Source organism: Moschus berezovskii, chromosome 2 (assembly GCF_049115385.1).
Source record: "Moschus berezovskii isolate FMDL1 chromosome 2, NW_MosBer_1.0, whole genome shotgun sequence".
NCBI lineage: Eukaryota > Metazoa > Chordata > Mammalia > Artiodactyla > Moschidae > Moschus > Moschus berezovskii.
Genome location: NC_142461.1, coordinates 46,431,074 through 46,446,344, shown reverse-complemented (window position 1 = coordinate 46,446,344; position 15,271 = coordinate 46,431,074). Strand labels below are relative to the sequence as shown.

The following is a 15,271-nucleotide window of genomic DNA, read 5'->3' as shown; positions in this document are numbered from 1 at the left end:
GACAACCAATCCTCTCAACTTCCTATTCGGACTTAAATTAACTTATTCTATGATTTAAACACTTGGAGCTCTCAAACCACATACAACATAAAACCAAAGAAATTTTATCAATTAAATAAAAGTTAAACATAAATTTCAAATGAACATTAATCTGATAAGAATGACATTATTTTGCAGACACAAATGGCCACTCTGAACATGATGGTATGATGTGGTTCTTCAAATGAGGCATTTCTAAATTACTCTTCATGATGACTGACTTCACCTATAATATTGTCTATTTCTACTGCTGTGAAAAGTTCATTTAGTCAAGATCATTTGGCCTTCACTTGGCACTAATACATTAAATTCATTGCTGCTATTTTCTTATTTGTCTACAATAAGTAAAACTTTTCATAAATACAAATATAAATATGGGCACTGAGATCTTGTGGCAGTACTCCTTTACAAGGTGACCATACACAAAACGCAGAAACAATTTTGTTAACTTTTCAAATTGCCATAAAACTGAGAACAGAATTTAATTAAGACTCAGAGAATATATCCATAGACTCCACTGTTTGAAATACAAACTGGAGAATCAAACTTCCATATAGTGGCCTTTGAAAAAATAATGAAGATAAAAATAATGAGAGGTAAAGGATAATACAAAGATATGTCATGCTCACTTCAGCAACACATATACTAAAATTGGAATGATGTAGAGATTAGTATCGCCCCTACTTAAGGATGACATGCAAATTCATGAAGTAATCCATATGTTTAGTTTGTTTTACAACGTTAAAAAGTTCTGGAGATCTGCTTCACAATATGAACAGAATTAACATTACTTAACTGTACACTTAAAATGGGTAAGACGGTAAGTCTTGTTTTATGTTATATGCTTTTTACCACACCACACACAGACACACGTGCGTATGCTCACAGAAGTGGATATAATGCCTTGATCTAGATGATGGTTACCTGAGTGCATACACACCATAAAAAATTCCTTGAACTGTACACTTAAGATTTATACACCTTAGTGAATGTATGTTATGACTTAATATTTAAAGTATATTTAATTAAAAGTATACATATATATATGGGAAAATCACTGATTAATCCCACCTGGCCTGGCCACTCTATTATTACTATAATTATTAATAAACATCTTGTATGTTTTAATATATTTATAAAGAGATCTCATATAATAGATGATATAATCGATTAGAGTATTTTATTTTATTTTTTCAGATTTACTTTTTTTAATATAAATTTATTTTAATTGGAGGCTAATTACTTTACAATATTGTGTTGGTTTTGCCATACATTGACATGAATCCACCCCGGGTGTACATGTGTTCCCCATCCTGAACCCCCCTCCCACTCCCTCCCCATCCCATCCCTCTGGGTCATCCCCGTGCACCACCCCCGAACACCCTGTCTCATGCATCAAACCTGGACCAGCGATCCATTTCACATATGATAATATACATGTTTCAATGCCATTCTCCCAAATCATCCCACCCTCGCCCTCTCCCACAGAGTCCAAAAGACTGTTCTGTACATCAGTGTCTCTTTTGCTGTCTCTCATATAGGTTTATCGTTACCATCTTTCTAAATTCCATATATATACGTTAGTATACTGCATTGGTGTTTTTCTTTCTGGCTTACTTCACTCTGCATAATAGGCTCCAGTTTCATCCACCTGATTAGAACTGATTCAAATGTATTCTTTTTAATGGCTGAGTAATATTCCATTGTGTATATGTACCACAGCTTGCTTATCCATTCATCTGCTGATGCACATCTAGGTTGCTTCCATGTCCTGGCTATTATAAACAGTGCTGCGATGAACATTGGGGTACATGTGTCTCTTTCAATTCTGGTTTCCTTGGTGTGTATGCCCAGCAGTGGGATTGCTGGGTCCTATGGCAATTCTATTTCCATTTTTTTAAGTAATCTCCACACTGTTCTCCATAGTGGCTATCTAGTTTGCATTCCCACCAACAGTGTAAGAGGGTTCCCTTTTCTCCGCACCCTCTCCAGTATTTATGCTTGTACACTTTTGGATAGCAGCCATTCTGACTGGCATGAAATGGTACCTTATTGTGGTTTTGATTTGCATTTCTCTGATAATGAGTGATGTTGAGCATCTCTTCATGTGTTTGTTAGCCATCTGTATGTATTTTAAAGTAAATTCAAATACTTTGTAAAATAAATAATCCATTTTAAGTACACACACCCAATTTCTGTGTGATTTTGCAAATTGTGATTTGAGGGCTTTTCTTTTAAAGCTAGACCCAAAAAGAGGAGAAAAATAAGAGTAGTTATTAAAATTTATTTTAATATCTATAAATGATATTCAATAAGGATAACTCATAAGGGTAGTATTCATTAGAAACAAAAATTACATTCCTTAACATAGGGATACTGTGGAATAATACAGTAATTTTTTGACTGGGAAAAAAAGCAATATACTCATCTATCTCCTCTGTATCTTACCTTGAACTTCATGTCCACAAAGTAGTCTGTAATAATCTTGGCATTTTTCCGAGATCGCTTCATACAACTCATGTTAGATGGCTTTATAAATATGACATAGGGCTTCAGTTCTTGGGTTCGAGCCACTTGAATACCCTACACAGGAAAATTAAATGCACATTTAAAACAGAAGTCCTTACATGTATATGTATGGCTGAGTGCCTTTGTTGTCCATCTGAAACTACCACAACATTGTTAATCAGCTCTACCCCAATACACAGTATGGAAAAAGACTCTGATGCTGGGAAGGATTGGGGACGGGAGGAGAAGGGGACAAAAGAGAATGAGATGGCTGGATGGCATCACCTGATGGACATGAGTTTGAGTGAACTCCAGGAGTTGGTGATGGACAGGGAGGCCTGGTGTGCTGTGATTCATGGGGTCGTAAAGAGTCGGACACGACTGAACAACTGAACTGAACTGACCCCAATACAAAATAAGAAGTCTGGGGAAAACAATAATGAAGAAAAAAAGAAAGAAGCCCTAGTAGCTGAAATATCTTGAGAGAATATTAAATTGAGGATCTAAAAACATAAGTCCTAATTTTCTAAAGTCAACATGAATGTTCTCAAAATTTCTAAGACCAGAAATTAGCAGTTATTTTTAGCCAGAGTATAGTCTCATGTGCTCCCAAGTCCTCAACTCTAAAAAACATTTTAATAATTAAGAGATGGAGTTCTGGAATCAAAATTAAGTTCAAATCCTGGCTCTTCCTCTTACTCGCCATGACACCCTTATTGAAACCTGAGAATAGGCTTCCACACATGATCTCACGGGGAAGACAAAGACAGACTCTCGAGGCCAAGCAGCTCCCTCACTTCCCTTTCCTCTTGTCATTGTCTCATAACAGGTAGCACTGGCATCTTCATGCTGACCACAGTTTCAATCCGAGTGAGAACAACTCTCTTGTCCTCTGATTAGCACACAAGGTATTATTTTTACATGACTACAGAAAACAAAGTAAACACAAGGTTTATAAAAATTCTGACAACTCATTGTATGTTCTTTATCTCACCTTAACTCACTCACTCCTGCTCTATTCCACATATGGTCCCAGGGAGACAGCTGTTGATATGATAATACAGGAACCTCATCTCCTTGCATAAAGCAACATTTTATTCCCTCCACAAGAAGTTACCTTGATGCCTTTGTAATCAAAGGCAAAGCAAAATTCTCAGTTTGTGTTTAAAAAAAAAAAAGATACTCAGTTTTCTTTATGACTGCCTGCTCATTTCTGGGGGGTTTTTGCTTTGTTTTTTTATTTTATTTTCTGTTGTTGCTGTTGTGTTTTCTTGCGGGGGGGGCAGGTCTAAGAAAGTAGATTTTTTTCCCCCCCAACTAAAAAGACAAGATAATGACAATTGATTTTTCAAGTAAGATCCTGGTCCTTATATATGTGAAGTAGTCTTATCCTAACAGAATAAAGTGTCTCAACTACAGCTTAAAGCATGTGCAAAAAATGGATGGCATGCATGCATTCATTACTATTCATGAAAATATTCATGAAATATTCCACCACAGACCCACCTGAGGCTCTAGGTCCATAACACAGATCTTTCCATCATCAAGGACTGCTTGAACAGCATCCACACTGGTGCCATACCAGTGGCCTTTGTACTCACCATACTCGAGCATTCTGCAAGGGTGAGATAAAGAAAACAAGAACTGTTTGTACAGGTAAAATATTATTAGCAATAACATAGAGATAAACTCCAACAGAAGAGAGTAAAATATGTGGATCTTGATAAATGAATTAGTGGATATTCAACAGGAAAAATATATATTAGGAGATCTAGACTTAACTACTCCAAATTCTCTGAAATTGCAACTCAGTTCAGCTCCTTCTCTAAACCCAATGAGTTAGTGTACTAGTAAATCAATATACATTTTCTTACTTAATTTTTCAGAATAAAAAAAATGTAATCCAGAGTTTTGAACAAAGCATGAAAATAAGAGATCTATTTTAAGTATAAAACAACCAGAGGGGAGAATCAGATTCTGAATGTCTAGCTTACCTGTGACTGTACATGAGGCTTTCAAATGTTTCCTTTGACACATAGTGATACTCACGACCATCCATTTCATAACTCTTTTTGGAACGAGTAGTATCTGTCAAAATAGGGAATCTTTTCAAGATTTTAGAATCTACAAAATGTTTGGACTTATTACCCATATGCATTTGGATAAAGATGATCAAAATAAATTAATACATAAGTAGATAGATAAAATGCTAGAACAAAAAAAGGGAGCCTGATTGGTGATAAGAATGTAGAAGTTCCCATATCAAAATGAGCTAATCATAAACCTTTGTTAAGTGTTTGTGATGTAGACTAGACCAGAATGTATCATATTCAAGCCAAGATAAAGAGGCTCTAAAGGAACTCTTGCTGTTACTTCAGGACAGGAAGTGGTAAGTTTTATGTGAGCCCTATGGTGCCTAAGGGCTTCCCAGGTGGCTCAATGGTAAAGAATCCGCCTGCAGTGCAGGTGACATTGAGCCCAGGAGACATGGGCTCAGTCCTGAATTGGGAAGATTCCCTGGAAGAGGAAATGTCAACCTCCTCCAGTATTCTTGACTGTCCATGGAATATCCCACGGACAGAAAAGCCTGGTGGCCTATTGTCCATGGGGTCACAAAGAGTCAGACATGACTTAGTGACTGAGCACGCACACACAAGGTGCCTAAAGGCCCTCAGGTAGCAAAACCAGCAATATCTTATGTTTAGATAATGCATTTTCCAAGATCTCATTTCATCCTTCATACTCCTAGCTAGGTGAAATGCCATTATCTGTAGTTTACTGATAAGTAACTAAAGATTTTAGAGATTAACTAACTTGCTCATGTGAATAAAACTAATGAAAAACAAAGTTGTAAACAAGCACCTAGGTGTCCTGACTCCTCCCAAACTAATCTCTTCTACCACAGCAGATGGTGTCAGATTTGAAGTAAAGCCCCTCACACTCTGTAGTCTTGCTCAGATGCATTAACATCCAAGTAAGCTGCGATCAGTTTTAGGGATCTCCGGAAAGAAAAGATTGGTAGAGTCTAGATTCAATCTGATTCTTTGATATGGCCACTTTGTTCATAGATTCTTCAACCTAAATAGTACCTGGTATAGAACACAGGAGTTCACTGACTACCTAAAAGTGATTCTTGTCTGCTTACCCATTTATTCAACTAATGTATACTGAGTGCCTATATTCCAGCTATCATGTTAATTTCTAAGAACACAAAGATGAATAAGATATGGTTCCAGCTCTGTGACCTGTATAAACTATAAAGCTACTAGTCCTTTAACCTGCATTACAATAAATTCTCCGTATTCATAAAAAATGTTTATTTACATTTGATAAAGTTTAAAGGTGAAATAGATCAACATCTGATGATACCAACACATGGAAATGCCCAAGAAGGAACTTAAAATAGACCCTAAATGTTAAAAGGAGTTCCCAACATTCCAAGAAACAACACTTTGGCCCCCTGATGCGAAGAACTGACTCATTTGAAAAGACCCTGATTCTGGAAAAGATTGAAGGCAGGAAGAGAAGGGGACCACAGAGGATGAGATGGTTGGATGGCATAACCAACTCAATGGACGTCAGTTTGAGTAAACTCTGCGAGTTGGCGATGGACAAGGAGGCCTGGAGTGCTGCAGTCTATGGGGTTGCAAAGAGTCAAACATGACTGAGCGACTGAACTGAATTAACTGAACATTTCAAGAAGCTCAAGAAGCAAAATTTTTTTCTTTATCCAAGCCTCTCTTTAGATCCTCAGAGTTCCTACAGTTATGCTACCCTCCTACAGCTTTGTACTGAAAAAAAATCTAGTTCTCAGGTGATAGAAAAGTATGTTTCTATCAGCCTAAGATAACCCCTTCTCCTTGGCTTCTATCCTACTATGTTATATATGGTAGGCTAAGGTCTGTGAATTGGTACATGACTTGAGGCGTTCATTCTTAGCTTAAAACTGTTCACTCAATTTAAAGAGCAAAATATGGGCAACATATTCCCATTTTGAATGATGGTTATCCAGACAACATACAATTCTAAACTTTGTGGGCATTTTATTTTTATCCAGATTATTGCAAGTGGTGATTTCTTTATTAGTTTTTGCTTTGTAGTGCCCATTCTTACATAGGTAAACAGTACTTGGAAAGCACAACCTATGGGATGTGATCATAAAACAACTTCATTTGTTTAGCCCTGGATAGAATTCTCAAATTCTTCTGATTACTCTTAGGTTTGTTTGTTTGTTTTAAAAAAGGTTCAATATCATTTATGCCTGAAACTCAGTCTCAATAATTAAAATTCTGTTTCCATGTAATACTCAAAATTATGAACTTTATTTATATTTCAGGCTTCTTCTCCCCACAGCTGGCTTAGACTTGCTACACCAAGGGAAGCCTGACATCAGAGAAGTCAGAAATCAGGAAAGGGAGCTTGATTCTCTTCTCTTCCCTTTCATTGCATTCCTACCGCTCCTCCTCCCGTTTTATAACTCTCCACGCCTAAGTGCAGAGAGAGAGGAGGAGCAAGCAGGGCAGGAAAACACTTAATTGATGCTGATGCTGGCTTCTCATGGCTCCTTTTAGACTTACTGCTGCTAAGTCACTTCAGTCGTGTCCGACTCTGTGTGACACCATAGACGGAAGCCCACTAGGCTTCCCCGTCCCTGGGATTCTCCAGGCAAGAACACTGGAGTGGGTTGCCATTTTCTTCTCCAATGTGTGAAAGTGAAAAGTGAAAGTGAAGTCGCTCAGTCGTGTCCGACCCATAGTGACCCCACGGACTGCAGACCACCAGGCTCCTCCATCCATGAGATTTTCTAGGCAAGAGTACTGGAGTGGCTTGCCATTGCCTTCTCCGCCTTTTAGACTTAGCAGATGTTTAAATCTGGCTCTTAATCTCCCAGAGGATTCAGTGGATTATTTTGCAAAGCCTACCCCTCTACCACCACTACTGGGTATCTCAAATCCATCTCTATTCCACCTAGTCATTATGATTTCTTCCACACCCTCAGGTACCCGGGGCTTCATGTTTGGTCTCCTTTCATTAAGGCTTCCTCTTGGGCAGGAACCAAGACAACCCCAGCCAGACTTTCTTCTATATTATCCACCCAGATCTGGTCTTTGGGAAAAAAATAAATCACAACTCTTTTGCAGTGACAGATACTAAAATGGCAGCTACCTCCCCCAAATAGCCTTTGGCCACTTCTTCTAAACTCTCATGCTTTAGATATTTCAGATATAATTCTGATTCCAGTCTTCTGTGTCTCCCAAATAGCACAAAACACATATTAAGCTCTTTCAGTGGTTTTCCTAACTTCTACTCTCTTGCCCTGAGATAAAGGGGAGCACCCACATCCACATGCTCCTTCACCTTGGATGGTATCATAGTTATTGTTCTTGTTGTTCAGTCGCTAAGTCGTGTCCAACTCTTTGCGACCCCATGAACTGCAGCACACCAGGCTTGCCTCTCTATAGCTGAATTAAAATTATATGTGCATATATTAAAATAAAAAATATGATAAAGCATTCAAAGAGCCAAGCACACTGCCAGGTGGATTGTAAATATTGAATGAATGCTAGCCATTATTATTAAATATTTAGTTTTCCTAAAAGGTTATGTATATGATTGCTAAGCAATGGAAAAAAAAACAGTCACTTTTCAAAAGCCTAGCTAGCTAGCTACATGCTAGTAAATCGATTTCCTCTATTAAAATAAGTTTAGTTAGAAATACTGAGGACTATCTGTGTCTTACATTCTTACAACAAAGATGGTATAACATAGTTGAGATCAGTACATCTGCAGATCTTTTTGCATCTGTAAAAAGAAAGTCTTACTCCAGTATGAACCCCTATGAAAGAAAAAGTAAACGTACGTGGCACGGCACTTTGAAAACGGTTAGGATTAAGTTCAATAAGTTTTCTTCTCAGTTCATTTACTCCAACACCAGAAGGTCCTAAACACAAAACATCATGTATAGAAATTATTAGAGGTGGCTAAACAGAGGTATGTGGTAAAACCATCACTTTGATCCTTCCGCTGAAGACACTTGAGAGTACATGTTTTTATGGGGAAAATAATGTCACTTCCATTCTCGTGAATTGAAATAACCCCAGAAAATTCTTGGGAATTTTCCTGATGACCTGTGTGTGGAGTAACCCACACTTTTTCAACATTCAGAAAAGAGGTAGGGAATTGCAGAAACATGTCACCCCAGAAAACTTTACCTAGTATTGGCTACTCTGAGAAGTCTCTGGCCTCATGTCAGATCATTTGAGATAAGCTGCCTTTCCTCTTCCCATGAAGTTCCTATCATAGCACAACCCAGAAATCGGCTTCCACAATTATAGAATTCAGGGACACATCCCTGACAACAGGTGAAGAAGTCAACACCCCCATGTGCAACTGGAGGCAGGGCTGGCTTCAAGGGCAGAGAACCGTGCAAGCCACAAGCCCATGCTTAGGCTACTGCACTTGGTTTAATGCTATTCCTTTGCCACACTGATAGTCTTGGTTTTTGAATAAGGGGCTTTTGGATTTTTATTTTGCTCTGTGTCCTGAAAATTCTGTAGCTGGTCCTAGCTGTGAAGTATGTTGCTCTGCTTCAAAGGGGCCTACCTTCATCACAACTGGAATACACAGAGAAGATGGCCATAAGAGGTAAGTTACTACTGCTGCTGGGAAAGCCTGAAGGCAGGAGGAGAAGGGGACAACAGAGGAAGAGACGGTTGGATGGCATCACTGATTCAATGGACATGAGTTTGAGCAAGCGCCAGGAGATGGTGAAGGACAGGGAAGCCTGGCGTGCTGCAGTCCATGGGGTCAGGTCACAAAGAGGTGGACACGACTGAGTGACTGAGCAACGACGACGACAGGGACCAGCTTTGTAGACACACGGGTCACAGTGCAGGTCATCCCAGCGCTGTATTTGCCCTGATCTTCAGCACCAAAGATACAGTCCAGAAGCTTTTTAGAAACTCTCCTAAAGGAGAGGGTTACACACTTCTTAGGGAAAGGGATATTAAGCATTTTTATTCCTAATATAGACTAATGATCCAGTTGTGGGGGGAGCTGTGGGAAACATTTCATCCATGCTTCTAAAAGAAATTCTAAACAGGACAAAAAAAAAAAAATCTTAGTTATAACCTCATCATATCACACCTTGTTGTTACACAGGTTCATACACACCATGGCATACCGCATTCAACTGCAGACATTAAAAGTATAATTAATAACGTACTCCGGGAGTTGGTGATGGACAGGGAGGCCTGGCGTGCTGTGATTCATGGGGTCGCGGAGAGTCGGACACGACTGAGCGACTGAACTGAACTGACTGATTTATAAACACACATTAAAAAACGGTTTCGTCTTTTTTAAAAAAAATTATGCAGGCCCACAGAGTCCTACTTTTACTACTATGCCCAATGCAAGACTACTGAAGGCAGGGGAACCTCGCCGCGGACGGAGAGACTGCCCTCGGGACATACCCACGAGCACGATGAGGCGGTGCTTGTCGGTGGGGCGTCGCTGGTACCTCACCACCTCCTCGTACGGGGCGCCCCCCGCGCCGGCGCAGCTGCCGGCGCCGCAGCCCTGGGCGCGCAGCTGGCTTCGGTGGGCTCTCCGGCGGCACAGGCGCATGCTGCGGCGGAAACCCGCTGCGAGGGTGGAAACGGAGGGGCCGTGAGATCCAGGGCAGGGAAACTCGCTTCCTGCCTCCCGCTGGAGAAAACAGGCGGCGACTGTGATTCGAAAGAGTTCGTTTTATTTTTTTTACGTGGGATCTTAGTTCTCCGAGCAGGGATGGAACACATGCCCCCCTGCAGCAGAAGGGCAGAGTCTTAACCGAGGGACCGCCAGGGAAGTCGCGGAAAGAGTTGATACCAGTGTGTCTGAAGGTAGAAGATAGGGAGCAATAGTAAGGCTGCAGGGTCTGGAAAGCAGAATGTTGGTCCCCAGGCCTGGATGCATACTGGAATCATCTGGGAGCTTTTTAAAAAAAGCGCGGGGGCACTGATTTTTTAAAAAAATCATAGAGAGAAACCAGTTTGAGAACACCGATCAGCAAAAGAAGCTTTCAGAAGAGCCAGGCTTATCCATAATGGTATGAATATAACTTAGCAAGTGACAAAGAACCACCTTTTATTAATCATTACCTACCAATATAGAACTTCTGACCATAGCCAACAAATTCCTCCTTGTCTGGAACACAGCAAATGGCAGGAACAGAATATGTGAAGAAGAAAGAGAAGTTTACTTAGAAGGGGTACATGAAATAACCTTTAAATCTTCAAGCGACACTATTTCAGTAGATGACAGCACAGCTGAATTTGTCCTGGGCAGCTTATTGAAAACTGTCCAAGCACTTTCCATTTTATCATATGCACTAAACTATATAAAGATATGCTCCAGAAATTTAGCAATACACTGAATATATTCTGTCTAGTATAGTTGGAAAAAAAATCTATTATAGGCTTCTTTAAAGTTATAAGAAATACTGAGTCATAGTGAAAACATTTATTTGGGTATACATTTTTAAATGTTCCCAAGGAAAACTGATTTTTTAAAAAGGAAACATATAAATTGGTTTTGGCTTTAACTCATAGATATGGTGTTCTGTAGGCCCAATAATTAATTTCTTTGTTAGAAATGTGTTGTTATTTTTTTCCCTTATGAAATGGTTCATTGTGTAGAAAATTAGTATTTGCTTTATAGATGCAAATTCTTTCTGACTGTCCAGGACTCTGAGAGACAAAAGAGCGGAAAATTGTGCCTAGTAGTAACATCTAGAGCTAGTTTAAACTTCTGTCTCTGCTTCCACTGGGGTCTCAGAAAAATAATCCCAAAACTGTGGGGGAAAATGTTATAAAACTGTCATTTGAAATTACGTCTTACTAACATATTCTTTTTCACTTATACAACTCTGTTCTAATCATTGAAATAATATAGAAAAAGCATTTATTCATAGGATGAAATGACACAGATCTTTCTTAATTTTTGTGTTTAAACACACATTTTAAAATATAAAGAAAACACACAAGTATCAATTCCATCTTCTGGTAAGTAAGCACATTTTTCTAACTGAAAATTGCCAATAAGTTAAAAAGAAAATGTTTACTTAGGGATATAGTCATAAAACTACTTTCATTGTTCATTTAAATATATTTTCTATGACATTGACTATCTCATCATTGATTTCATGCTTAAAGTATCATATCTTAAAACATTTCCAGTGAAGTATTCATGTTGAGGCATGTTTGAAAGATCTCAAACATAGCTCTATTTGGCGTACCAAGGACATAAAAATGAATAGTTACCTTCTGAAAGTTCCTCTGGATATTTTGGTAAGTTAAGAAACAGACATGAAAAAGTTAAGCCTTTGAGGAGATCAAGTTGGCAAACTAAAGACAAATAACAAACAAATGACACAAGTGAGGCATTCGTGTTACCCTTAGAGAAAGTTGTAAGCTGGACAAGATGAATAGCACACAGACTAGACTCAGAAACTCATTAGACCTGTGTCTGCTGCCCAGCAGACTCTCTAACTTTCTGAAAGCTGCTTATCTCAACTATCCTTGAAGGCCCTCTATCCATGCAGACTTCCCTCTACCTGGCTGGCACAGAATGGGGATTGAAAGACAGAAATTATAGGAAGTCAACTGATGTGAACCTTCTCTCCCTTTCTTGGCCAGAGGCCATCTGCCTGCAACCCTGTGATGTGGAGGAAGTGGTGGAACGGGCACTGACAGCCTTGAGCCATCCTCATTCCTTACCCATTCCAGGCCCACTTACGTATTCCACCTCCAGTTGGCCCCTTGAAGATAGGTGTAACTAAACACAGAGCATACTCTTTTCTTTGTTTTCTAGACATCTTGAAACATCTATCATCCCTGTTTTTATTTGTTTTTGGCAGGGGAGAGAGAGAGAGAGAGAGAGTGTGTGTGTAAACTGAATTCCTAATTAGACTATACCATCCAGAGATATTCAAGAGGTCACATGATACTTCATTCAGAGGCAAGGTGGGGACAAAACTTAAGAAACTTAACTGCCCATTAAGTGCTCAAGGAACAGAATTGAGCATCTTAGAAAAAAATGCCAGCCTGGAGCCAATTGTTCGTTAATTGAGCTCCTAAGTGAGGAGGATTCAGAATGTACTTGAGAGTTCCCACTCTTTCAACCAAGAGGAGTCCAGAAGGAGTGCTTTACCATAACTAAGGGCAGCTGCATACTTTCCTCTGCAGTTCTATCAGAGCACTTACTGCTGATGGCCCCTATATTTCTTTGTAATTATACTGGCTAACCCTCACCCACTTAGGTTCTAAGCATGTTTTATATATATAATTTTTCCCACTTTAGACATGGGGCACCTGAAGGATAAACTGTGGAAAATTCTTAAAGAGATGGGAATACCAGATCACCTTACCTGTCTCTTGAGAAACCTATATGTGGGTCAAGAAGCAACAGTTAGAACCAGACATGGAACAATGGACTGGTTCAAAATTGGGAAAGGAGTATGTCAAAGCTGTATATTGTCATCCTGTTTATTTAACTTATATGCAGAGTACATCATGTGAAATGCTGGGCTGGATGAATCACAAGCTGGAATCAAGATTGCTGGGAGAAATATCAACAAACTCAGATATGTAGATGATACCACTCTAATGGCAGAAAATGAAGAAAAACTAAAGAGCTTCTTGATGAGGGTGAAAGTGGAGAGTGAAAAACTAGCACAGTACTCAACATTTAAAAAACTAAGATCATGGCATCCAGTCCCATCACTTCATCGCAAATAGAAAGGGAAAAAGTGTAAGCAGTGACAGATTCTATTTTCTTGGGCTCCAAAATCACTGCAGACAGTGACTTCAACCATGAAATTAAAAGACGCTTGCTCCTTGGTAGAAAAACTATGACCAACCTAGACAGCATACTAAAAAGCAGAGACATTACTGGCAAAGGTCCGTCTAGTCAAAACTCTGGTTTTTCAGTAGTCATGTACAGATGTGAGAGTTGGACCATAAAGAAGGCTGAGCGCCAAAGAATTAAGGCTTTTGAGCTGTGGTGTTGGAGAAGACTCTCGAGAGTCCCTTGGATTGAAAGGAGATCAAATCAGTCAATCCTAAAGGAAATCAGTCCTGAATATTCATTGGAAGGACTATTGCCAAAGCTGAAACCCCAATACTTTGGCTACTTGATGCGAAGAGCCGACTCATTAGAAAAGACCTTGATGCCTGGAAAGACAGAAGGTTAAAGGAGAAGAGGGTGACAGAGGATGAGATAGTTAGATGGCATCACCAACTCAATGGACATGAATCTGAGCAAACTTTGGGAGATAGTGGAGGACAGAGGAGTCTGACATGCTACAGTCCATGGGGTTGCAAAGAGCTGGACATGACTTAGCTACTGAACAATAACAACAATAACCTGAAGGGCAGAGAGGTTAAGTGACAGAGGAGCCCCCCAGTTAGCGAGTAATGGGCCAGAATTCATGCTTGGACACTCTGCCTCCAGTCCATGGCTTTGACCACTGCAACACTGCTTTTCCTTTCACAGATGTCTCCAGTACCTCTAAGCCTCAGCTGCAACTTTGGCATTCAGAGTGTCTTCAGCAAAATGACGAGTTGAACGGAACAAAGAAGGATGACTGTAATCCAGAGGAATTAAAAATTAAACCAATCCCAAACACTGAACCAAGTGAAGATCATTAAATCACCCCCAACAGGCCAATTATCTAATTGAAACCAGGAAATTTAGAAAGAACATAAACGGTAAATAATTTAGGTGGTAGTTTCCCAGTTCCATCTGCCTCAATGCTATCTCTTCTATAACTAATATATATACAGCAATCTCTCTACTCTTATAAAATGAAATCCATAGATATAATCTAACACATATAACTTTTAAAAACCAGTGCAATGCTCTGTATGCATGTGTGCTGTCACTTCAGCCGTGTCTGACTCTTTGAGATCCTAAGGACTGTAGCCTGCCAGGCTCCTCTGTCCATGGGATTCTCCAGGCAAGAATTCTGGAGTGGGTTGTACAATGCTCTAACTGGATTACAAAGAAATTAAAGGAAGTCATTTATATTTTAAAAGTCTGTATTTTTAAAAAGTATATATTTCAAAATATACTTTGAAAGTATATATTTCAAAATATATACTTTGGGATGACTTCTCTATTAGACATGAGAAACTATTAGATGCCTATACCTAACTATATTGAGGGCTTCCCTGGTGTCTTGGTAAAGAATCTGCCTGCAATTCAGGAGACCCGGGTTTGATCCCTGGGTAGGGAAGATCCCCTGGAGAAGGAAATGGCAACCCACTCCAGTATTCTTATGATGCTTATACCTACCTATACTGAAGAAGCATGGCTTTAAAGGAAGTAAGAAGATCAGAAAATAGTCCTAATATGAAGTAGAGAAAAATAGAGGAGCAAAGTAACAAGTGGACACTAGAAAAAAACATGTTCTGATAAATAATAACAGATTAGATTTATTTGTATATATGGGAAAGGGGGAACTGGACATAAATGAAGTAGATGTAATATATGCCAAAGTAATTATAGACTGATGAAGTGGAGAAAATGAAACATTATACACTAGAAGAGGGTGAACAAGGTTAACACGCTCCCAAAGGTTGCCAATCCCTAAATACTCTGTGGGATTTATTATTTTTTACTAACAAGGTCAACAGTACTTTGAAGACCAGATACTGGATGAAACCATGTATCATCAATAATG

General features: G+C 39.2%; 1 protein-coding gene and 1 non-coding gene across 2 annotated transcripts in view; one reads left to right on the top strand and one right to left on the bottom strand.

The window, feature by feature from the left end:
- MPP4 (MAGUK p55 scaffold protein 4) overlaps nt 1-15,271 on the bottom strand; it is a 38,483-nt gene that overhangs the window by 708 nt on the left and 22,504 nt on the right. Inside the window, exons 14-20 of the mRNA XM_055398420.2 lie at nt 11,850-11,864; nt 10,693-10,734; nt 10,020-10,190; nt 8,408-8,488; nt 4,542-4,635; nt 4,054-4,162; nt 2,488-2,622 (exon numbers count right to left, since the gene is read on the bottom strand). Of these exons, the coding sequence (XP_055254395.2) occupies nt 2,488-2,622; nt 4,054-4,162; nt 4,542-4,635; nt 8,408-8,488; nt 10,020-10,190; nt 10,693-10,734; nt 11,850-11,864 (647 nt within the window). The remainder of the gene's footprint in view (nt 1-2,487; nt 2,623-4,053; nt 4,163-4,541; nt 4,636-8,407; nt 8,489-10,019; nt 10,191-10,692; nt 10,735-11,849; nt 11,865-15,271) is intronic.
- On the top strand, nt 661-764 carry LOC129538720 (U6 spliceosomal RNA). Its single transcript, XR_008682272.1, has one exon. It is a non-coding gene; the product is annotated as a U6 spliceosomal RNA (small nuclear RNA).